The following is a 26,372-nucleotide window of genomic DNA, read 5'->3' on the forward strand; positions in this document are numbered from 1 at the left end:
GCTGAACTTTACGTCCTGCTTGAGCTTTGGCCTGAAAAAGTTTCAGACACCAACTGAATGCAAATCCATTGCCCCAGATTTGCTTAGAATGCTTTTCTGTTTCACTGGAAAAGCAGGTTAACTTCTCCGGGCAGTGTGAAAATAAGGAAAATATGTTGAAATCTGAGGATTGCTTCATTGTTCCCCCCCCCCCCCCGCCCCCACCTTATTTTTAGGAAATCCATGACTGTGTGTAGTTCTTCACTGAGCACTGACTTCTAGCTCAATGAAGAATTAAGAAACAAACAAAAATTCCCCACTATCAGTGCAGTACCACCACACTCAAGTATGATCCCATGGACAGAGAATGATTTGGCTATTAACTCCCTTTCCTCATCAAATTGTTTATTTTCTCCAGAACTGTCTCCAAAAATGAATGAAAATGCACATTATGGCAATATAAACGCAATGCAGGGCATTAAAATTTTAAAAATTAACAAAGTTTATATACTCCACAAGCTGTATGAAAACCCTTAGGATTTCTTTGCCACAGAAAACTGCTGACTACCGTCACTGCTGATAGAACTAAAAACTGCATTTGCCAAACAGCAAAGGTGCTAGCCACATGAACGTCTGCTAATATATAACACATAAATACCACTCAGCTAAGCAGCCCATTACTTTATTAGTCAGAATGTCAAATAGTTCAAATGAGATTTAAAATCTGTTTCAAATAGTAAACAGACCTGCTATAACTGCTTTGAAACTGAAAGTAAAATAATGCTTTGAACAATCAGTTACACTTATGTCCCTCCATTCCAGATCTACGAAGAGGCAAGAAAGCATCCACAAATTCTCTTAGAAGCATGGAGGGAAGGGAAATCTGACTGTCTGGTGTGTTACCCCTTCTTCCACCAACACTGGAGCTGAGTAAGCACAGCGTTGTTTGCTTTTCCACCATTGTCCCTCTATGTCCCACCCAGCTGAGGCCCTATGAACATTATAAAATTTTCTTCATTACTGTTATTTTAGCAATTTTATTTTCTAATCATTTAAGCTTTTGCTAAAACACAGCTTTTTGTGATCTTTCAGAGCAGCACAAATGCAAACTGTTGACAGCACTCTTGTATTGGCACTGTGTTGCCTGGGATGTTAGAGGGCAAGGGAATAGAAAGCAGAGCAGTTGTTCTTCAGCCTCAGGTCCAGGTCCCTGGAACACAGAACCTCTCTTCCTTTTCAGCAATAACTTTTAGATCATTTTTGTTTCAAAACCCATCAGCCTCTGAAAACACTCAAAGAATGTACAGTTGGCCTTTGAGGCCAAGAACTGAAATAACCAACTATGCATTTTTTCCAGCCTCATCAGGAGAGTGCAGCTGAGTATGGACACGTAACAAAAATTTACTCATTCCCAAGAATTAGTATCAGCTTTTCCTACACCCATTACTCTGGGCTATTTCCAATCCTAGTGCTTGGGCTGCTTTGGAAACAAAGGGATTAGGACCAGATTTTAAAAGGGAAAAATTTCCTCAGCATGCCAATTCACACACCTGTCACGCTGCAGAAAAATGCAAGGGCTTCAGAGTAAAGAAAGAGAGAGAGAATATGAGAATACGCCTGCACAGGAATACTTGTGTGAAAAGAAATTCAGGACATTCGTGCAAAGGACAATGGAGAAAGAAATCCTTTTTTACATAGTGAGGAATGGTTTCAGAAATCTAGATTCAGCATGTCCAGCAAGATAACTTGTCTTAGAGTCTTAATAATCACTAACTGATAATACGTAAGTGACGGAGAAAGATGAAACTCTTAGAAAAAAAAGGAGAAAAAAAAATACTGCATTCTGTATATGAGCACATTTGCTTTACTTCTGATAATTAAAAAAAAAAACAAAACCAAACAAGTGTCCCAGGAAAAAGACTAGAAACAATGTTATGATACATGAAGAATATTCCTTTCCCAGAATAAAATGCACTCGATCCAAATGGGTTAATTCTTTGCTTACAATCTGTATTTCAGAAATAATCAGACTTAGATGGCCATTAGTTCCAAGCCAGCATGGTTAACCCTCATCCTTATTGCATATTTGGGGAGATGGGAGGAAAGGTAATACTTCAAACAGATGCTGATATCATTGGAGTCATTCCCGTCTGCAGGCTGTACGATGTCATACCACTATTCCTTTTTGGTTACTGCTTAAGTAATAATCAGCTCTCTTCCCTTCGCTTGCGTAGAGAATGTATTACCAATCCTTAGATGAAGTTACTGTTTTTTAATTCATCCACAGACATTTGCACATTCTCTGCAGTTTCAAACATTCCTTGCCATATGCCGAAATACTTTTTCCAGCCCAAGTTCTAGACGAGCTATAACTTTTAGCATGAAACTCATTTAGAAGAAAATGTAGATTGTAAGAAACTTTAGTACCATGTTTGTGCATAAAAACTAACCAATGTTTTCTACTTAACAGAACAACAAAATCACTGTGAACACTCTCCTCCTACTTCTACAGGCAAGAAAAGAGTATACTGATATGTAAAGAAAATATTTAAAGAAACATATATACATTCTACCACACAACATAGTACAATAATTCAGGTTTAGTTTTTGGTCTGAAAGGTTTCAAAGCACTGTTGAAATTACTAAATACACAGTAAATCAGTATATGAAACAGGTTATTTACCAAATATTTGCACATACATCAATGACATTACCAGGTAACATTTTGCCTCATCTCAGTATGACACACATCAGATTTTTTCTTTTAAATTTCATAATGGAAAAAATTGTAAAAAAACCAAACCAAAACAAAACACAACAAAGAATAAGCTGCGGATAAACCTTTGCAAGCCCTGATTTCTGATAAGGAATATACAAACATTCATTATTTTCTTCTTAAGCATTTCATTATTTCAGGAAAATAAAGCACATGTTTATCTGCTTACAATGAAGAGTAGCATGCCAACATGCTGTATACTAAAGTATAATGTGTTTCCATTTTTGAAAGATCACAAAACTGAAAATATATTTAGTTGCATTTTAACTAAATACAGGTCTGTGTACCACTATTATTAGCTTACTGTTCCAAGAGAATAAAAAAGAACTTTGTTTTGAATTACATTATTACTATGTTTGTCATAACTGACAACATTTATCAATTGAGATGGTCAATATAGCAAATTCTGTGAAATCTGAAAAAAGTTTAATACAGAAATATTTCAAACTTATGCCCTCTCTCTAACACTTAGGTAATATCTCCAAATCAATGCAGGACGTTTAAAAGGAAAATTTTGCCCTTACCTTGTTTACATGACCATTATCTGTTATACCATTGTTTAATGAAATAATTCTCTTTTACTAATACCTGTGTTAATTACTTTATGGAAAACATTTTCTCATGTTTCCTTTAGCTACACTTAAAAAAGCAGATACTTCATAGCACTTACATTTATATATCAATGTTTGTTAAATGAATACAGTGTATCATATTTAAATAAGTGAAAAGCATCGTAGCTGGAAATTCTAGTGGCAGATCATAATGTGATACAAAAAAGGGACACCATGCATAACATTAGACACAAAAGGAAAGACAAACTAATTCAGTCATTTAGTGCAAAGGTAGGCACTGAAGCCAACAGTTGAAAGACTCTTAGATAAATGGAACTGAGTAAGTTTTATTAATCCTTTTGAAGGCTAACATGCACCTTCTGTATACAATCATGGCTTCCTACAGAGCACTCCTCTATTTCCTCTGACAGTATCAAGGTGTGGGTAGCCCAGGCAGGTCAGGTTTGCCTCCAGGGCTAAACTTCACAATATGTCAGTAGACTACCTTGAAATCTTAGAAAACTTAACATATACAAACCCAGGTCCTGCTACTGTAACAGCAATACCACCTTTCTTCCCTGAGTACTCTAATCCTAAGGCCATAACACAGTTCTGTTTAACCGCTCCTGGTCATTGTAGTTAAAGGTGGCTCTGGTAAGTGTTACTGACCATCATAAGGGTGAAAGAAAATGCCGAAAACTAATCTTACCATGTCATTTTAAGAAGGAGATCTAAATCAGTCCTACTCACTGCAATGCTATTTTAAGCTTCTCTTAGTTCTTTGTGCAGAGAAAACTTTCCTACCTCTGCTGACAGCTACTAGAGTCAGCAATCACAGTCAGACATGATACTGTTGACTCCCAGACAAAGCAACCCCACAGGACATTAAAAAAAATTATGCCTGGCTTAGAAAACTTCCATGCAAGATGTGTACACCTCTTTTCCACCGGCTCCAAGGCACTCTTTAGTATTCATAAATAGCTGCACATATGAAAGACACTTCTCTGCTATTTTTCATGTGCTGTGAATTGGTCTAATATGCTTGGGGAACTCCGAGAGGACCAGATCTTCCAGTTCAGGGCTTCCTTCCATCATCAACTCATTGAAAAAGAGCTGAAGCACAGCAGAGGACTGGGTCATGCAACTTTCATCTCTGACTAATGCTCTGAAAACACAGCGATCTAATGTTTCATGCTGGCAAAAATAAACACGAATGCTTATGGAATGATGGCTTTTCTACACTGTCCCAAGCAGACTCTTCTGGTCCATTTTCAATTTCACATGTGTTAATACCACTTGGCAATGTGAAGATTCAGCTATATATAGCTCCATTGTGACTCTCAACAGTTGAGTCCCACAGTCAAATCTACCAGCAGACAAATATACTGGCTTTAACTGGCATTGCTCAGAATATATTCTCTTCCCACTCAGCTGTTGCTGAAAAATTCTATTGATACTTTTATAAAAGCATGTTTTCAAGTACATTGAAGTGCCCTGTATTGCAGTCATTTTCTGCCTCTGTTCTGCACAAATAACTCTGTAAAATGAATCTTAGACAAAAGTAAAATAAAGAGACCAGTGATTATGTTTCAGCAGAGCACTTTAACACATGCTTAAAATAAAACTTTGAAGTCATTTCAAAACTTCACAAACTTCACCAAGTAAGAATTTTGAACTGGGGTTTGCTGTTTTAATCCAAGCCTTTGTGAAGACACTGGCGGGGGCTGGGGGTGGGGCAAATCCTTGATTTTAACACACAGTGGAAACAATCTCTTCTAAACATTAATCATGACCAAATGGCAATCAAGACTCTAAGAAATTGATCCTATTTCTGCTAAAAAGTCTGGTTTTACCACTATAAAAACACAGCATGAAATGACACAAAGCACAGCATATATCATAAGGCAAATCACATTACTTCAACAAATTACCGCTACCACACATTCCTTTACTATTTCTCCTGCTCTTCTCCCCTTCCAGTTTCCTCAAATTTAGAACATTTAGAAAGATTTTCAGAATTAGGCTTCTGAGAAAAAAAAAACAAAAACATAATCAGGAAAACACTAATGAGTTTTCAAGAATCAGGATTTTTAAGGGTCAGTACATGAAGCTACATGGTGAGGTAGCTTGCTTTAAATATAAACGTTGCACTGGAAAGATGATCATGTTTTGCAGTCTTGGAAATGAGACTTTCACTCATGCTTAAAATCATTTTAGGACCACTGTAAGAACACAACGGTTCCTCTTCACTCAGAAAAGGGTTCCATAAAGATGTATAGAATATTAAAAAAAGAATTAACAATGTAGAAGTTCATTTAGAGTTATGAAATGAAACTGTAACTAAATACATTCTCTTATAGCTCACCGAGTCAAACACTGTCAGCTGCTACTGCAGCAATTAATTTTTAATGCTGAAATTACTACCTGCTTTGTGATATGTCATGTGGTCACTAGCAATACTAAAATATTTAACAAGAAGCACTGAAACCATACACAAAACTGTTTAATATGAACTCTCTATGACAATTCCCAGGTCTTTCTGTTCTGTTTTTAAAAGCCAAAGAATTTACAATCATAAAGCATGTAAAACACTCCAGACATTCACTTTGAGGCAAAAACTTTTAATAAAGTTCTTAAGTCTATAATTAATGATTCTTTATTCCATTTTACTTTTGTCAAAAGATTTGTGCAGTTAAAGCAACTATTAAATCCTCATTCTATGATACACAGTAATAGTCTTTCTAAATTCAGCGCCTTCTCAAAGCTATTTTATCTATCTCTAAGCAGTGGCAGCACAGTTACAGTGCCCAGCTATACTGTAAAATCAAAAATCTGGTATGTTCACAGATCCCAGACCACAGAAATGCAAAAAGGAGCCATTTCGAAAAGCACCTTTTGTTCCACACATGGTGTGCCGCCTCTTTAGGGGATTGTACACGATAAGCACAAAACCCAACTCCCACCAAATCTCTGAAACACCAAATCCCTACCAAAGGAATAAAGCAGAAGCTTTCAAAAGAGGAAGTGAGCAAAGTAGCATCAGGTATGAAACACAATGTCTAAAGCTTTCACACGCTAGGCATATGCAAATTTTCCCACGTCTTTGGTTTTCACACACACAGCAGACAGGCCAAAGAACATAACATTTTTAAGTGTTTCAAAAAAACCCCAAAAATAAACAAAACAAAACCAACCCCAAAACCACAACAAAACACACACAAACTCGCCAAAAGTCCCTGCAAACAAACAAAAACAAAAAAAAAAAAACAAAAAAGCAAAAAAACAAAAAAGCCAAAAAAAACCCCAAACAAACCCACAAAACACAACTTGGTGATAGAACCATGTCTGATAAATTCCATAGTCTGGTACTATGGAAATGAAGGAACTCTAGTGAGACCAGCTGTATCCTCATAGAAATCATCACAGAAGCTTCCTGACTGATCAGTAATAAGCCAGTGTGCCACAGATCTGACCAAAAGGCTACAACTCCACACTCTTATTTATTTAAACACCAGGTGTAGTTCAGCACACTTAGTGGCAATTACCAAAGCTGCAAAGCTTCTTAAATTAGATATCCAAGGGGCAATTTTCTACAGAAGGTATTTTTCCCATTCTAGTACAATTCAGCTCTAGTTTTGAGATAATACTCCAATACAAACAAACAATCAAAGATGGTTCAGTCACTTGCTGTCCTCTAACCTGCAATCCCAACTACTGCTGCATAGCACAAACAGAACCAGCAGCGACATATGCTGCCTCAGAGAGCTCTTCAGGCTGCATTAGGTTATGATTGCCAATGCAGAAAGAGCAAGAAAATAATTAGGACTTCTATTCCTTACTTCTGCTTAAATCAAAATGCTAGCTATTAAATGCTATTGTTTGATACTGTCCAGCAGGAACTAGTCTTGAGCCATCCTTCTGATTCTCCTTTCTGTGGTTTCCCATACAAGCCAATATAGGGCAGTAGCAAAATACAAATTCAAATTATTTCCATAAGGCACATTGTTTGTATTCTTGATTAAGCATGGCAGATGCAATGATTTTCAATACAATTTTCAAGTAGACATTTAAATGAAAAAGTGAAGAAGAATCATAAAATATCATTCTTTTCTTGAAAGGAGCACGCTTATCTGTTTTTGAAATAAAAGTCAGATTGCTTTTTGTATCTTTAGTTTCTAATGTGTTTCTAGTCAGAGAAGCTGGGAACGGTTTTGACCTCACCTATTCCTATATGTTAGAAACAAAGCAGTTGCTGTATCCTCTAAAACCAGTGGCTTAGTAGATGCTAGAGCCGCCTCTAGCTTCACAGGAAGGTTCATGGACACCAAAAATAAACAGATGTGGAATTAACCACCCACAAAAGACAATCTCCCTCCAATCCAATCTATAATAGCTCTGAAAAAAGTTCAAAAGCATCAGTTCACTCCACAGTTTGTTACAATTCAACTATAGCTACTGATATAAAACACTGTTTTATGAAACATTTCCGTTGATATAACAATTAAAATATATTCCAAATCTCTGTACTGAATTATTAGCCTTCACTACAAAGAGAATGCTTTGTAGCAAATTCCACTTGAGAGCATCTGGCATTTTCTATGTAATGATGTTTTACCTGATAGTTCCCAGTTGCAACAACTGGGGACCCACACCTCAGGTGTGCCTATGTGAACCCGTGGGGTGCTTGTTCACCAGCACGTGGGTTAGCAGACTGCAGGGAGGGATACACACACAAGCTAAAGCACCCACGTGTCCATTAGCAGATATGTGTAAATAGGAGAACCCACATGCACAGAAGAGGCTGTTCTAACACAAGCTGTGAGAGAGGAAATGCATGTATGTAACTGCAAATGTGTATGTGTGCACGTCTGTGTGATTTTGAAATCAGTCATAGCATGGCATTTAGAAACTTGTAGGTGCTCCTTAACATTTCTTAAGCATCTTGTATTCTGGTTTCTCTCTTATATTGCTGATGTTGATCCTAAATATATAGTTGACTGATTTCTAGTTAATTATGTCTTTAATAAATCAGCAAACTGCTTCAATCTTGATGTGTTAAAACCATAGGAATTGAGCAGGGTTTTCTGTGACATTGCAACATTTCATAGACTAATGACTACCAAACTTTGTTTGAAGCCTCCGATGTGAATGGATTCATTGAGCTACAGAGTTCTTCTCATTCTCTACAGCTTACTATCTTGGCTATCTATTTTTAACACAATGAGTATCATGTTTCACAGCTCTGGGCTGGAATTAAGGAATTTTCAGCATGGAATATAACTACGAAATACATATTCCATTTCCCTGAACTGAATTTTATCAGATTTTTCTCCATTTCCAAGTTAAACTGCTGCTTGTCAGTGGAGAAAGTGCTTCCAAATTTGAAGTCCCTGGAAGTTATGTGCATGCTTACAAATTACTCACATTTAAAAAAAAATACAAAAAAGGCCTACAAATACATAATTACTATAAATTTTCAAATAACAGTCACAGCAACTACACACTATCCTTCCTGTGCATGTCTTTAAAAGAAGTGCAGAATTCCTCAACACAGAACAGTGCAAAATATTTAAAATACAGTGATCTCAACATACTGCACTAGAGATACTCTATACTACCAATTTTCCTGTTCTCTTGGTTCTGAATCCAGACTGCCCAATTGCTTTATCAAATGAATACTACTCTTGATACACTAGACAAGGCTTTTAGGACATCAATAAACTACAAATCTAAGAGGGAACTGTGGTTCTGTTTCGGCTGGTTTCCCATGAAAAAGAAGAGACGCACATATATAGATTATATATGATGAGTCAAAATATCAAGTGTTACCTACCTTGCAGAGCTGAAAAGCTAGCTTAATATTTCTGCACCAGATTAAAACTCTGCAACTTGGTGGTTCAGGGCCAACTTTACTGTGAACAACTCTGAAAATTTATGTCTTTTATGCATTAAAAATATCTTTTAGCTCTTGCAAAGATTTGAAAAAGCATTAAAATTTCTCCTAAGGCAGTAATTCATTAAGAGCCAGTCTGAGGATCTGGACTAAAAAAATCTAATATTGTAAAACCAAATTAAATATTGCTGCCTCCTTTTGCTTTCAAAGCTGGTACCAAATTCTTATTCTTTTCTCTTACACAGTCGCAAACAGGACTTTCCAGCCACATGGAGAATGTGAAAAAACCAGCAGTGGCAAGTTCAAATAAAAGCAGCTACCTTTCCAACAACATTAAGTTACAATAGGCACAAGGCAGCGATAGCAGATGATAAACTCTGAACCAGAAGCTACAGACACGATTACATAAAAAGGTAACACGCATTGACAAAGTCAGAAGAAAACTCATTCATCTAGAAAACTTTCCTGAAGTTGAGAAAGTGATAGGTAGCTTTTACTCTTTAGGAAACCACCATTCACTTGCCATGACAGGTTTGGTGAAGAGGAGTGTTCTGGCAGGACCTGCTGTTTCTCTTCCTTTACATCCAATGGGTCGTTTCTTTTAACATCTGCCTGAAGATCTGCTCCTCACTCGGTAAGCCTCTATCTTTTCCAATATAGTAAAATGTTTATTCCCCATCCATCCCGATATGAATGTCTCACACTCAGAAGCTAGAGCTTTACTGCATTTAGCACCACTGCCTGATGTACAAGATGCTGTGCAGATTCATAATATTGATAGTTAAGGTAAAGGAAGAAGGAGATAGTTAAGGTAAAGCAAGGAAAAGGACAGGAGAATCATCCACGTTTTTTCTACTTCCCCCTTCAACAGACAATGCCATCATATTCCAAGTTGGTGGTTTAAAAATGAAAAAATTTATAACTAGTTATAAACCTGTCTGTTATCTCCAGCAACGGACCAAGAAACCAAAACAAAAAAAACCAAAACACCAAGCTTTTTTGTTCGTTCATTTTTACTATTCTTTTCTTTCACCAAGGACAAAATAAGGTCTTTTACGAACTTCTTATACTCCTATACCTTCATTGCTTTAGTAATCAGCACACAAAATGGCAATATCCTCAGCTTTCTATGACTGCTCATTATCCCTTGCAGTTCTCTAAGTATGCAGATTTCAGTTATTATAAAAATTATTGAAGTCTAAAAATACTTGGACCAATGGTGTTTGCAAACAAAATGGAAAAGCTGTAACTACTCACCAGATTTTCTTCAAACCACTCCCGTATACACACTGCTGTGGCCCCTGGAATTTGATTTCGCAATGCTTCTTTCTCTTGAGGATCCTCTAGCATTTCCAATGCCATCTTTAGATCTTCCAGGAGATGCAAAATTTGAAATGTGCCCAAATATACTGATGGAGCAGGTGACACAATATCATAACCACCATTAGCATACTCTGTAGCTGACTTTGTACCTAAAACAATTAAAGTCAGGAGAGATAATAATGTTAAATAATTGTTTTGTAAGTAACAAATATATAGGTACTACACACTACAACATTCAGACTTCAGACACTAAATGACAAATATCAGTATTTCTTCAGGCTTAAAAATACCCGAGTTAGTCTCTAGATAAATAACGAACACTGCAGAATTAAATGTGAGAGTATGTACAAGCATATTAAAAAATAATTTTGACCTATGCAATGCCCGTCAAATTACAATTTCCAAAACCTTACCACAAATCACCTGTAATTTTCGTGGTTACCATGAGATGTCACTAACTTTTCAGCTACGTAGTTAGAAGTCCCCAGACAGAGCAGTGTTAAGAAACCTGAGAAAGATTGATGCAGTCCTCTGACAAGAAACTTAGATGAAAATAGATCGTGTTCGCAGAACTAGAAAAATATGTGACCTTGACCAGGTTTAAAATCCTCCCACAGAAAACTAAATCCAAAAAGTTAGCAATAAAAATGGCTAATGAAACTTTGCTAGCTCTGTGAATTACAAAAAGTTCTCTAAATTACAGCATCTCCCTCCTGCCAGCCCTCCAGCAACAATATTTTCTCAAGAACAATAAGCAGAGCAACAAACATACTCACTTAATGGAAGAATTATAAATAATAAAAAGATTCAGAGATATTAGAATTTATGTCTTAATACCCTGTGTTTCAATGAGCTGCAAACTGAAATGAGCTGTATTTTCTCAGTCCTGAATTTCAGACCTTGTTTTCATTGAATATTCCTTTGTTTAATAACTAGTCAGATGGAAAACTTCTATTTGTTCTACTTTTCACATTTTTTATTTACAATCCATTGCCTCATGTACATAACAGGTTGTACTCATGTTATGTCTTCATTCCTGTTCTCTCTGGCATAAGCAATCACATTTTCCCCCTTTATTTGACTTAATGGGAGATATTTTTTTTTTTAGGCTTTTGATCATTCTTACTGTACTCCAATCAATCCTTTCATTTTGTAACATACTTTACAGGTGTACGTTGGATCCACACAGCATACAGTATTCCTCAGAAGACTGTATTATTGGTCTACACAAGGGGATTATAATATTCTCCATACTATTCTTCATTTTACTCCTGTGTTAAACATTATTTACATCTTAGTTATGAAAAGAACAAAAATCTTCAATGGGCCTTTGAAAACTATTTGCTAAGTTTTTTTCCTGAACAGATGTATGTAATTTGAAAACCAAATGGGTAAGTAATTCAAATTTTCTTCTTGAATGCACACTACTTTGCATTAATCAATGTTAGTTTGCCTGCTATGGTTATTTATCTACCATGACTCGGACATCACAAATTATGTTTGAACCCAATGGTTCATTTTACATATAGTCTGATATACAACTAACATCTAAATACAACTCGTGAATATCCTGACACTCTAGGTCCTAGAACACCGGAACACCTAGATTAGCTTTTAACCAAAATGCTACCTGATCATTTATTCCTAATGTTGTTTCCCTCTCAATCAATTTTTGATCCAATACAGTATTTTGTCTCTCATTTTGTGAACACTTAACTTCACTCAAAGGTTTTGGGAAAATTCTAAATAATATTAACAAAGTCTTCTTCAACCACTGCTTTAATGACATAAAGAATTAATTATCTTTGAAAAAAAAAAAGTGTGGTTTGAATTCTACTGTACAATTTATGTAGTTTTTTGTTTGATTGTTTTAAACAATGCAAAACTTTCCCTAGAAATTTCTAACATTTTGCAAGGCTCAGTAGTAGGGATTTTACTTTTTTTTTTTAAAGCAACACTCTTATTTTCACTACTGAAGTATTTCATACTGTCTCAACCTCTTTTCAAACTCAAAATACTCCGTTTGGTCCTCTTGACTTCCACTGCTTATGAGTTTATTTTAGTACCTCAAGTGTGAGATCTCATCTTAATTTCTGGCTAAGATCATGTCCAAGATAAAGTTTCTTCAATATCCGGTGCTACAAAGACTGCTACACCGGACAACTTCACCTCGTAAATCAACCTTGTCTTCCTGAATTACTTCCCTTTGAGGACAGGATCAACTAACTGTTTTGCTGGAGTGGAGTATTCTAAACACTAAAAGACATTTTCTTGTGTATTTCTATACTCTTCAGCTACTCATGCCAGCTTAGTTGTTTCTGTTTATGTGCTTTCTAATGCAGATTAATATTAAAGTCTAGCAACTAAAAACAGCACATTTCCATATTGTGTAAGAGCCATTTGGATCATATAACCTCTTAAATCTTTTCATTCAGCCCGAGTGGCTCACTAGTTACTTTCTAAAGGAGATACACACACAAACACAAATCTGCCATTGTCTTCTTAAGTAGTACTGATGCCATGTTTAAAGATGTGGCTTCCTTGGCTCTCCTGACATTAGGACTTTTAAACTAGTTTTCTCACTCTTTCTTTTGGAAAACTCTACGCTAAATTTTTGTGTCTTTTTGCTTAGCAAGTACTTTTCACACCAGAAAAGCAGACAGGATCCCAAAGCTATTTAATGATCAGCTTTGGTAGCTACCCCTTCAATGAATTTACAATTTAAAATAGATATGGAATGGGAAAAACCTAATAGCACATTCTGCTATAGCACTCTTCATGTTACTTATATGAATACTTTTTATATACAGACAAAAGAGAAACAAACAAACAAAAATCCAGACAACTAAAACAAAACTACACAAACTTTCAGGCCCACAACCAATACTTCATATGTGAAACAGAAGACATAATCTTTAAGCTTAAACACAGATTTAAAACAATTGTTCAGGAGTTCAGTTAATTATACTAGGTAGTCAGTTTATACAGCCACATCATACATACCGCTGTAACTTTCTTGAGGATGGTATTGGTGACACCTCTCACCAACCTAAATGCCTCACTACATACCACATCTTGCCTCCATCCTTAAATTATCATAGCTACAACACTACTGGTAACATCTACCTTCTACAGAAAATAAATTTAAATTCTGTAGGAAAATTCAGTGACAGTGAAATTCACACATTTTGGCATGCCTTTATTTGATTTTCCTCCATCAAAACAGTAGGAAAAAAACCAGATATGCACACTCTTTAATCTTGGTAAGTGAAAGAACTGTCACCTTAAGAAACTTGGTTCTATAAAGGTAAAAATTCTCAATTGCTGGACCAGAGGCAGGGCCAGCCAGGAATTGTATGTTATGTGATTTCCTGAGACTGGTCATACTCTACATGCATGCTTCAGTTATCCCAAGCTCTTCAACTGACTGTTCAGACTGGCAGAACCTCAAAGTCTCAGAGGTTACACAGCAGTGGAAGGTCATTATCCCTCAGAACTCTCAAGAACTGGGTCCATGTGCAAGACGTGCTGAGTTTCCATAGCTGTAGTCTAAGGTGGGTCTTGAGGACACTCCTGTCCTGTGTAGGGATATTAGGAAGATGATAATGTGTTTTTACTGGGAAAGAGCATCAGCTTGATGTCTAGTGATTGAGACAAAGTCAATTTAAGAATTTTCAGGTTTTTTTCTTACTGTTTCCTTTTCCTGTCTCAAGTTTTCCTCTGTTCAAGTTGGCATTAAATAAGAGACAAAAAAGAAGCCTCAAGAAGGAAATATTTTTCTATTCATTGCTAACAAAAAGACGTGCAACGAATGAAAATCATCAAAGATGTTCTTATAGCAAACTCATGTTCCCCGAACCACCTAATAACACATAAAAGCTGGTATATGTTATGACTTACCGCATACTTATGACTGGGAATTCATTTTGAGTATAAATAGCACAGGGCTTTAGACTGAAGAAGACAATAAAGTACTACAAATTTTTCTTAGCTAGTAATAGTAAACAGCACAGTATTCGCTTGCTTACATGAATAAGGATGCCATGATCTTACAAGTGAACTGTCTGTAAATTCTTATAGACACTAGTTTCATTAAACCTTGGAAGAAAAAACATCTCTGATTAATACCAACTAAAATGAAGTGAAGGCAGTAGAGATGAAAGGCTCAATTTCATTTATAATTTTAAATCTTTCAACTGAGGTTATTATCCATTAAAGAAATCCTTAAAATAAATAAATATATATGTATATGTATCAGTACTATTCAAAATTTGTATTTAGACTTCAAAAAGCAGGCACTGGTGAGAGAAGAATGTACCCATGTTTGATATCACCAGAAAGACAAACAAACGAAACCCCAAACCATATCTGTACCCTTATCATGCCAATAATACAAGGCATAATTCTGAGATGTGCTAAAGATTCTAGCTTTCAGCAATCAAAACTGCACTAGCTCCAAGTCAATGGGATCACAAATACTAAGCAAGGACTTAAAAGTGCTTTGCTTTGCTGGATTTGGGCCAGAATACTCAACAAAAGTTACAAAACTTTCCATTGAGTAACTTTCCTTGTCTGGAACAGGACATACCCACAGATCTCAGTACATCACTAAGCGAACATTACCCTTCACACCTCCCCATCAAATCCACACATACACTCCCTCCTTTGTGGAGTTATTTTTAAACTAGTTCCCCATGGGTTGCCACTGTAGTCCCTTTTATTCTCCTGGCTGAAATGGAAAATGAAGAATTCCTCTGAATGCAACAACTAATGCACTTCATACTAGATAAAGAAGTGACATAAATGCAGAGTTCAACTCTGTGTTTTAATTCAGAAAGCTTCCTGTTTTACTGCTTAAATTCAAATGAATCACAGGCTTGCTTCTTTTATTTGCTTTCCACGCAGTTTCGTATAAGGATATATATTGCTCACCAGAAGGACAAGAACACACCCTAAAAAACAGAAGTAAAAGTGCGTAGGAGTAAATAATTATATTTCTTTGCATTAGTTTAAACCTTTACATCATCATGCTGCAGAGCACATGAAGTTTTATCACCAGACATTAAGAATTTTGATCTCCTTGCAGGCTGACGCAAAAAAGAGATTCCACAGTGCAAACAGAACACCAGTATACTCTACCGTTAACAGCAATTATTTGTGTGTAGCTTTATTATAGATAGCTGAAGTGGGGAAAAATGTGGTTCAAGTACTAGAATTTTATAGATAGTCAGGAAAAATTAGTTTGGTTTTGAACTCTTGCAAAAAGACATTGTATAGCCTTGAGCAAGTAACAGTCTTCCTGTGCCTCACAATTGTCATTGTGTTTATATAAAACTCAACACCGTGGTTTTCTAGTGCACTACTGGAACACAAGTAATATCATAAATGTCCACCTTAGAGGAGTAGAAAGAAAGGAAAAAAAAATATTGGAATTAAGCAATTCCAAGCAGTTCAATTCTGGGTTCCACAGACAGCGATGAAGGAAGTTAAATGTTGCTGCACAGTAACGTGTGGCAGGAAGAATAATACAAGTAATAAAAAAAGGAAAACAACTTTTAAGTTACACATTTCCTACACCCTGACCACACAAGCACATTTTGAGTTCAAAGTTCCTTGCAATTAGCTGAATGGCTTCAAAGAAAAATTCCTTTTGGGCAAATACATAACCGATTCAGAAAACAGCACTACTGGTAACTTACAAAAATAAGTTACTAAGCAGAAGTAAAGAAAGAAGTAGAAAGCTTTGCCAGTCTGAAAATCTTCTCTCCTCAGTTTATATTGTATACATTCATCTATTGCCCAACTTTCATCACTCTGTGCAGTAGATACCATTTCTGATCTCTCACTTTTCCTTGCCCCTTAACTTCTGATCCCCTGCATTCATTCTTATTATCTCAGTCTTTTAACTCTAAAATTGCTTGAGTTTTAGAAAAAAATTCCTAGTAATACACAACTCAACCATCAGTGGTTAAAAAGAGATATTCCTAAAACTGCTGACTCCTTTAGTTCATAAAACAGCAAAAACCAACAAAAGCCCCACAAATCCCAAAAGCTACTTCTATGCTGGGGTAAGGATGACTTTCTATAAAGCTGAAATACTCAAGGGTAACAGTTTTGATATCTGATCAACATTATAAACATACATTTTCTCTGGCCTTTCAGTCAATCATTACACTGCTAGAGAACTCTTTTTTTTTTTTTTCTTTACCTGAGTTTTTACTCAATGAGCATATAGGTTGTCCAAGTTCTTCCTCTCTCCTTCAAGACTACAAAGTGTCATTTTCTTTGAAGCACAAGTCTCTCTTTTCATGAAGACAGCCTTGAAAATGTGAATTTATGTAAACTAGTAGTAAAGTCTGGATGGGACATAATTCAGCCTCCTTGTTCCTAAGCCTTCTGTCAAAGGAGTGAAGAGGTAGCTCACACAATCCTTTCTTCGAATACTGTAATGCAAAATACATCACAAATGGTGTGTTTTGAATCATAGCTTAGATTAGCTTCTCCTCAAATCTCTGCTTTCAGATCTTTAACTACAAGGAACAGTAATTGTTGAGCTGGATTAGCAGGAAGCCCTAGGAAAAAATTTCCAAGCCTAGAAGCATTAATGACCACGTTTAGATGCAAGCTTCATGCAGCTCGGATGATTTTCAACCGAACTTTATTTACAACCACATGTGGAATCCCTGAGACAACTTTCAAGAACTATCTATAATTTCTTATACAAATTAGCTATGTAATTACTCAACCTTTTTCCTTTTAGACTCTAAACTGTGACGTGCAGCACATTAGGTACTGTATACACAACTGCAACAAAAAGATCACTCCTACTCAAAAACACAAGCTAAGCAGCCTTACAGCTGGTGAAAAAAGGAAGACACATTATGCAGCTGTGATGGAGATTTGAAGCCAAGTCTACATCACACAAGAAAAACAGGATCAACACATTTTATTAAAGACAACAAAGAACAAATACTTGCACCAGTTTTTCTTTTTTTTTTTTTTTTTTTTTTTGTATTTTTATACACACAGAAAAGTGTATTTAGGGCCAGTGAAACCAGTAGTCTAGTTAAAACAGTGTTGTGAGACAACAAATACATCTTTCTGTACAAAATCCAGAATTGTTTGTAGTAAGCAGTAGTAAGCTACTAGTAATATGAATACTGTTTCATGAAAAAAATGAATCTCTGAAAGCATAGGGAAAATAAGGGCATTCAGTTTGTGAGGAAATAAAAGCATCTTATTTCATAAAAATTACACAATTTGGATTTTTTAAAAGACTTTTAAAAAACAATTTCATTGCCTTAAAGTAGGAAGTTGAGAAGCTATGATTTTGAATTTAAAGAAATCCAGTGTTTGATAACACTTGCTTGAATTTAAATCTTAGCAATCTGTTCACTAGCCTATTAAACAACTGCGTGACTTGTACTGAAAAACAGATCACATCACATAAACCACAAAAGAACCTTTGCATCTCAGATTTTCAATCCTATGGGGTTTCAGCCATCATGGTTTAACTGCCTTTCTTTGCTACATATTGTATCTGCAGCTATTTACATTTCTGTTTCTTCTCCATCCTTTTTCAAAAATTGATACAAATACCTACAACATATGGATTTTGTTTTGCATAAACACAACGCAGTACTGCATTTATGGTATGTTGATGTAGGTGTCTAGGTCATTACTGTATTTTGTTGTTTTAGACTGACAGAACTGTTTATTATATAGTCAAAGAATGTAAAGTAGCATATTACAGTTGCAAAGATTCTCCATTTTTAATTTTTTTAATTCTTATTTTGAAGAAAACTTCTAATTTTGTTGTTTTGCTGGAAAGGCAGGAACATAAGCAAGGGAAATCAAATATCAACTTGATCAGTAAATCACTGTTTGGCTTGGACCTTCAAAGGACAATTTTATCTTCCACAAAGTAATTTTAAACAACTATTTTTGTAAAAGATAATTACGTGTTTATACAAAACAAGGTCTCCATGCTTTCAAGCTCTGTAAGATTCTGTAGTACTGCCCTGCTTCCAGAGGGAATCCATCATTACTACAAACAGAATTCAGGGAGTCTTCACTCTCCATCTTGTGCTCGGACCCACACTATCTGTGAGAAAATATCCTTAGGAGAGTGAGACTATGGGAAGTATGTTTTGGGACAGTAGCCGAAATAGCTAGAATGACTTCTTGCAAGGTTAAGCACTCAAAATTGAGGAAATTCCAAACTTCAGGTTGCTCTAGCAACCTTGGGTAAGGAATGAGTAGACAACACTGCACATGCACAATCAATATGCAAGTTGCCATGATTTTCACTTGCCTTTTTCACATAGATCAAACTGCACCAGAAGTGTTACGCAAGGTCTTAATTTGAAGGCTATTGCATGTGTAAAGCCCCTGCAAAATACAGTATCAAATGGCTGTAATGATTATTAAAGTCTGCATACAGTTTGTAAGGCCACATCTTAGAATTGTTAACAAACCTAAAGGAAAGACCAGAGATAGCTGATGTGAAAAAATATTTATTAAATCAATAGAAAGACAGTGAGCTGCTATATTTTTGAAGTTTTAAAAGGCTTTAAATTGCTATAAATCTGTTACTGCTGACAACATCTAAGAAATGAACTAGCTCTTCCAAAGTTGAGTATCTGAAGCTAAATGCCAGCTGTTAGAAGTGTTATAAAACAAAGATAAATGTTGAACTACAAATTATATACCCTAAATATTGGTGTTGACTTTTTATATTTTGCCCTTTAATTTCCATGATGGTTAGACATCACCATTTTTATCTTTTTGTCCCTCACAATATTCTTGATACATGATTTTCTAGAATTGTTATGACAGGAAGTTATATATTCCTCTATCAAAGATCTGATTTCAAGTAATTTATTACTTAATTTCCTTTCTTATATCTCTATTGCTGTAAGATCTATGCATATATATGCTCTACCTAATGGTTTCAAAAATCACTATAGTATAGTACAACTTCACAAATGTTCACTGTAACTAATGCATACCAGTAATGAGATAAACAAGTGCTGTAGGTACATTTATTTTGTTCAGAAAAAAGGCTAAATTATTGATTGAAAAATAACAGAAAATGAAAAAGAAATACACTAATTATAAATAAAGCACAGCCTATTAACACAATTAAAATTTATTTAGAAAATAGAATAAAACAACTGCAGCTGTTGTTGTTCAATTACTCCAATCTATAATGAAAGAAATTGCTCATTATTTAAATTATTCTGTTTCTGTCATGATTATTTCAACTACAGTGTGTGTCAATTCAGTGTTCTATAATGAAATTTTACAAAGATCTCTGTATTAAATTTACAATAAGTTATACACCTTTACTATAGAAACTAAATTTTGAATTTGAAAATACTGTGAACCTTGAATAGGACATAATTGATAAAAACATAAAGCCATCTGGAAGTATACAGATTGAAAAGAAAAAAACAGAAGCTATGCTCTGGTCATTCTAGACAATCACGAGAGGCTTGTACTGTCCATCAGCTCCATGCATGTATTTCAGATAAGACCTACCCACCAACCCCCCAACACACACCACAAAAAATAGGATTAAGTGCTCTCTGTCTGGTCTGGACAATTTCAATTGCTTATGAAGCGGAACAGAGTTGTCTATCTTCTTCTCTTACAAGTGCTGTGAAACTAGTCCTTACATTCTGAATGAATTCTACGATGTATGACTATTCACAGGCAAAGGATGAGGTCACTAGGAAATATTTTGATTTGCTATTATTTATGTAGGTACTCGGTGAAAACCTTATTTCACAAAACCTAAAATTCACCCAAAGGGGTTCAAATGAGAGTGTTAGTATTTTTTGTCCACTCCTGCATTTTTAATCCAAGTTCTAATCACTTTACTGGAGACGACTTAGTAGTCTAAAATCCAGGAACACAGTGTAGCTCTGGAACTTTAACTTCATTGTTTTCATAGAAAAATTATGATAGTGCACAACAATAAAAGAAAAAAAAAAAAGAAGAAAAAACCCCACAAACAAGTCCTTCTTCAAATTCTGGCAAATAGATCCCATGAGGAAAATATATTAAATTTGAATTAAAACATTAATCTCTTAAGTGGAATTTCCTCTAAAGGCCCCTTTTTCGGCAAGGGTGTGGGAAGTGGCTGGGTTTATAGCACACTGCCAAAGCAATGAACTGAACACAAGCATTCTGCCACCTCAAGAAAAGGGAATTTAAACATGCATACTCCTTGGAAATCTTATTGACAAACTTTTAAATTATTTATGTTTTTTATATTTCACTATTAATACTGAAATATCAGTAGACACCCATGTGACAATATCATTTAACTTTCTCATTGTTTTCAGTAAGCAATAATTGCAGGAGCTCTGGTTAAAAGGAAATTCAATAATTATGCTGATTACTTGGTGAATTTGAAGAGACTCTGGAGCTGCAGCAGACTGTAATATTGCAACAGGAGTTTTTAGATCTTACAATTATGGTCCTTATTCATAAAAGGAAATAATGGATTTCCAGATTGTTGATAGAGAAAAGCAGTTTGATATAAAAGTAAAATAAATATTTTAATTCAGTAGGATATATTGCAAAGAAAAAATAATCAAAATCTATAGTCCTATAAAGAAACATATTTTAGTAAATGGGTACAAGCTGAATAAAACAGAAAGTAATGACTTGGTCAAACCTTAGAGGGAAGCAATGCCAAAGTCACACACCTCAATAAAGAATGCACAGACAGATCTGACATACGGGTGCTTTCTTTAGAGAAAGCCTCTGTTTGGAGTGCAAGTCATTCTAGCTAATGGATAAGTCATGTTCATTGACAATCACATTAGCCCTTTTTGCTATTTTAGTCAAATAAGGCTAATCATTTAGCATGCCTAATTTATATAGCTATGAGGGTGGGTTATCAGCACAGATGTACTGAAGCATAAAAGACTTGGGAACGCTGACCTATCTGTCAAATTTGATCAAGCCCAATGAAATTCAATTTGTTAATCTTGCTTCATAATCCTACCCTCGTGCACTCTAAACACTAATACATTTTGTATTGCACTGAGATGCACAGTCTACAATAAGACTTTTTATTTGGATTAATCAGAATCACGCATGAGCCATGTTAACATTTGGAGTAAGGGATATGACTTTAAATTAGAAGGCTAAAAGTAAGACTACAAATTAGTATTTGTAATATGTATTTGTATGCCCAGTTCTTACCTTAAAGGACAAGACCACAATGTAATATTTTAATAACAACTATGGCTAATAAAAGAAATTGGGTCTGTTTTTTCATTAAACAGAGAGCATGCTGATTTTACATGTGTATATATACACATCTACTCAAACTCCAAAAATTAACCAATGCAAATTATGCATCTCAACTTCTCACTTCTCTAAAATAGTGTTTAATGCTCATTTTGTGCCTAGAGCAAAGGTTTCTGAGGCCAAGAGAAGAGCATAGTACATACTTAGGCCTCATTCCAAAGGAAAGATCTTTTTCGTCAGCTACATAAGGTTCCAACTGTCATTAAGGTTAACTTCAGCCTTTGAACCCAGCGCTGCCTCAAAATATCTATGGAATCTGTATACAGTGAAGTGAAATAGCAAAAGCTCTGAACAGTTGATTTTCTGGTGTTTCCAGTGTACTTTAAGAAAGCTACATTTGCACAGATTATTTGTCCAATATTTGCATAATATGGTATATATACATCTGCAGTTAGAAGTCTCTCAGTCCTGGTTTGTTTTGTATCAGTCTTCCTTCTGAATGACTTTCCTATTTTATTTGATTCTTTTGCCATACAGAACAAGAGAACATCTGTTTTCCAGTCCCTGCCCAAACTGCGTACAGAAGCTCAGTGGATTGAATCAGAGAGAATCAAACTTCAATAACTACTATTTTCCTCAACTTGAGATGAACTGGGATAATAACCATATCCAAGTATAGGTTCCTAAAGATACATTTGGTCCTATTGTACCATAATATTCAAGAAACAGTTTTGGAACACATAGAACATTAGCTAGAACAAACGACCAGAACAGACTTGAGTCAACCTAGAATCATAGAATGGTTAGGGCTGGAAGGGACCTTCAAAGGTCATCTAGTCCAACCCCCCTGCAAGGAGCAGGGACATCCCCAACTAGATCAGATTGCTCAGAGCCTCATCCAACCTGGCCTTGAACGTTTCCAGGGATGGGGCCTCCACCACCTTTCTGGGCAACCTGTTCCAGTGTTCTACAACCCACATTGTAAAATATATTTTCCTAATTTCCAATCTAAATCTACCCCCCACTATTTTAAAACCATTACTCCCTTGTCCTATTGCAACAGGCCCTACTAAACAGCCTATCCCCATCTTTCTTGTAGGCCCCCTTGAGGTACTGGAAGACCGCTATCAGGTCTCCCCAGAGCCTCCTCTTCTCCAGGCTGAACAGCCCCAACTCTCTCAGCCTGTCCTCATAACAGAGGTGCTCCAGCCCTTTTATCATCTTTGTGGCCCTCCTCTGGACCTTCTCCAACTGGTCCATGTCCTTCTTGTGCTGGGGGCTCCAGAACTAGACACAGTACTCCAGGTGGGGTCTCACCAGGGCAGAGTAGAGGGGGAGAATCACCTCCCTCGACCTGCTGGCCACGCTTCTCTTGATGCAGCCCAGGGTGTGGTTGGCCTTCTGGACCGCAAGGGCGCATTGCCTGCTCATGTTGAGCTTCTCGTCCACCAGCACTCCCAAGTCCTTCTCCTCAGGGCTGCTCTCAATCCATTCCCCGCCCAGCCTGTATTTGTGCCTGGGATTGCTCCAACCCAGGTGCAGGACCTTGCACTTGGCCTGGTTGAACTTCATGAGGTTGGCATGGGCCCACCTCTCCAGCCTGTCCAGGTCCCTCTGGATGGCATCCCTCCCTTCCAGCGTGTCGACGGCACCACATAACTTGGTGTCGTCAGCGAACTTGCTGAGGGTGCACTCTATCCCACTGTCCATGTCGCCAACAAAGATGTTGAACAGGGCCAGGCCCAGCACGGACCCCTGAGGGACACCACTCGTGACCAGTCTCCACATTGAGCCGTTGACCACCACTCTCTGAGTGCGGCCATCCAGCCAACTCCTTATCCACCGAGTGGTCCGTCCATCAAAGCTATGCCTCTCTAGTTTAGAGAGAAGGATGTCATATGGGACAGTGTCAAAAGCTTTGCACAAGTCCAGGTAGATGACGTCAGTTGCTTGTCCCTTGTCCACCGATGCCATCACCCCATCATAGAAGGCCACCAAATTGGCCAGGCATTATTTGCTCTTTGTGAAGCCATGTTGGCTGTCACCAACCACCTCCTTGCTCTCCATGTGCCTTAGCATGGTTTCCAGGAGAATCTGCTCCATGACCTTGTCAGGCACAGAGGTGAGGCTGACCGGCCTGTAGTTACCTGGGTCTTCCTTATTCCCCTTTTTAAAAATCGGGGTTATGTTCCCTCTCTTCCAGTCACCGGGGACCTCACCAGACCACCACGACTTCTCAAATACGATAGCCAGTGGCTTGGCAACTTCATCCGCCAGTTCCCTCAGGACCCGCGGATGGATCTCATCAGGACCCATGGACTTGTGCACCTTTAGGTTCCTCAGATGATCCCGAACCTGCTCTTCGAGTACAATGGGCGGTTCTTCATTCTTGCAGTCCCTGCTTGCACCTTCTACAGCTTGGGTGGTGGGACAAGAACTCTTGTCGGTGAAGACTGAGGCAAAAAACCTAAAATGTCTTATCTATTTCTAGTAATGGAAAATAATAAATAAGTAAGGTAAGAAATCTTCCCACCCAATTGAGCTTTTTCTTTATAAGTAAAAATAAGTAAAGGAATAAAGCAATATGCTTTTTTAATTGGTACAAGTAGATATAATTCTGAAATCATATGGGAAGCATTCAGTTAACATTGATGAGACTTGACAGATGCATTGTTTGGGGAATATCTTGGTTCTTTTCCCCATTAGGTATCTTTATATAAGCCTGTTTTTCATATTATACTGAATATATCAATGGACATTAGACTATAAGCGTAAGTAATGTGAAGTCATAAAGTTAACTTTCTTGAAGAGGTTGCCTATTTGCTCACATCCTATCCATGCACTGTGGAAACAAAGTCTACATACCACTAGCACGCCTGTATCTTTTTATTTTAGAGCTTGGGTACCGACACCACTACAAAACAACTGTGAATGGGACATGCAATCCACTGGTTCACACAGAATATTCCTTACATTAATTGTTTTGCTTCTCTGTATCACTGTCTCCACCATCATGGCAACTAAATAAGGATGGTAAAAGCGATGCTGCTTGGAAGCCTGCAACAATTTAATTCTATTGCTTATTTATCAAGCTTAAACCCCAGAAAGTTCTGGCCACATACAATCTAAAAAAAGGAGTAGGGGAAAAGAAAATAATATTAAAAAAAATAAAATCAAACCTGGCTTCTGACCTTAATTATTTTTCTAGCATGAAACTAGAATGAGCATGTTATTTTCTTAGGCAGTCATATATTGCCATTTAATCAGTTATGCCATACATTACAATGGAAGAAATACCCAGCACTAAACACCTATCCTCTCATCCAGAACTAGCCTCACAACAACCATTTTTCAGAATTTCACGGAAATGCTACTGAATAGCAATGTTATCCTCTCAGTGGAAAAAAAATATACAGTCTGCAAGTCTGTAAAACTCTTTTGAAGGGAATATAAAATGGCATCTTGAGTAAAAGTGAAATTTTTTCTAAACAAAACATAGCACTGCTCAGATAAGCAATGTGATAGGCCTGTTTGTTGAATATATGGTCTTTTACTGCTCCTAAGAGGACAATCGAGATATGTTGGAAGAACGGTCTGTTAACAGAAAAGACTGAAGCAGATGAAATCCTATGTAATGACAAACCTGAAAATCTTTAAAATCACTACAAGTTTTCTAAACTTTTCCTTGAAATGAAAAGTGACCACAAAGCCCTGACAACTCTTGGAAGAAAGTAAGTGTCTAATCTGAAAATAAATTTAAATAGAATATGTCTATTATTCTTTCTATTGATTTTTCTGAAGAATGGAATCATCAGTGCATCCACGATATCACCAATGTGTGCTGGGCTATGTATCATCACAGAAGAGAGATAATGAGTTAAAATTTCCAGATGTATGCAGGTGATTCATGAGCACAGGTTTCGTAGCATAATTAAAGGGAGATGGGCTTCTATGTTACTTTGACTCCTTCATAGCACTGGCCAGGATCATAACCCAGAGTTTGCAATGGTGAAGAAATTATACCAGTTCCCTAGTTTATGAATTATGATTTGGAACTTGTTTTTCTTGTTCTCTTTTTACATATCTGAGGGAAGTTCACTGCTTCCCTGACTACCTGTTTACATTTTTATAGGAAGTGAAAAAATAAAATCCCAATTAACTTCTTTTGGTTAAAATCTTTTTTGAATAAGGTTTCACATTCAGAAAACAAGGGAGAAGGAAATATATATCTAAATTTTCCTATCTGCCTGTAACTTGTTCCACTGGTCTTAAAAAAGTTTGTTGTGGAGTTATATCTATCGCGTTCACATTTACACTTCTGTATATCTTAGCAGTCTATTAAAGCTTGCACATTTAGAATAAAGTGAAGACTCATAGGTCCTGAACATGGGTTGTGGCAATCCCAGGCACAATACAGGCTGGGTGGAGAATGGATCGAGAGCAGCCCTGAGGAGAGGAACGTGGGAGTGCTGGTGGATGAGAAGCTCAACATGAGCTGGCAACGTGCCCTTGCAGCCCAGAAAGCCAACCGCATCCTGGGCTGCATCAAGAGGAGCGTGGTCAGCAGGTGGAGGGAGGTGAT

General features: G+C 36.6%; 1 protein-coding gene across 1 annotated transcript in view; it reads right to left on the minus strand.

Annotated features, from left to right (window-relative positions):
* The window catches only part of PPFIBP2 (PPFIB scaffold protein 2), a 111,228-nt gene that overhangs the window by 64,430 nt on the left and 20,426 nt on the right, over positions 1-26,372 (minus strand). The window contains exon 3 of the mRNA XM_086749034.1: positions 10,457-10,671. Coding sequence (XP_086605160.1) covers positions 10,457-10,671 — 215 coding nt within the window. The remainder of the gene's footprint in view (positions 1-10,456; positions 10,672-26,372) is intronic.

The sequence above is a fragment of the Chlamydotis macqueenii genome, chromosome 5, assembly GCF_036417535.1.
Source record: "Chlamydotis macqueenii isolate bChlMac1 chromosome 5, bChlMac1.mat, whole genome shotgun sequence".
Lineage (NCBI taxonomy): Eukaryota > Metazoa > Chordata > Aves > Otidiformes > Otididae > Chlamydotis > Chlamydotis macqueenii.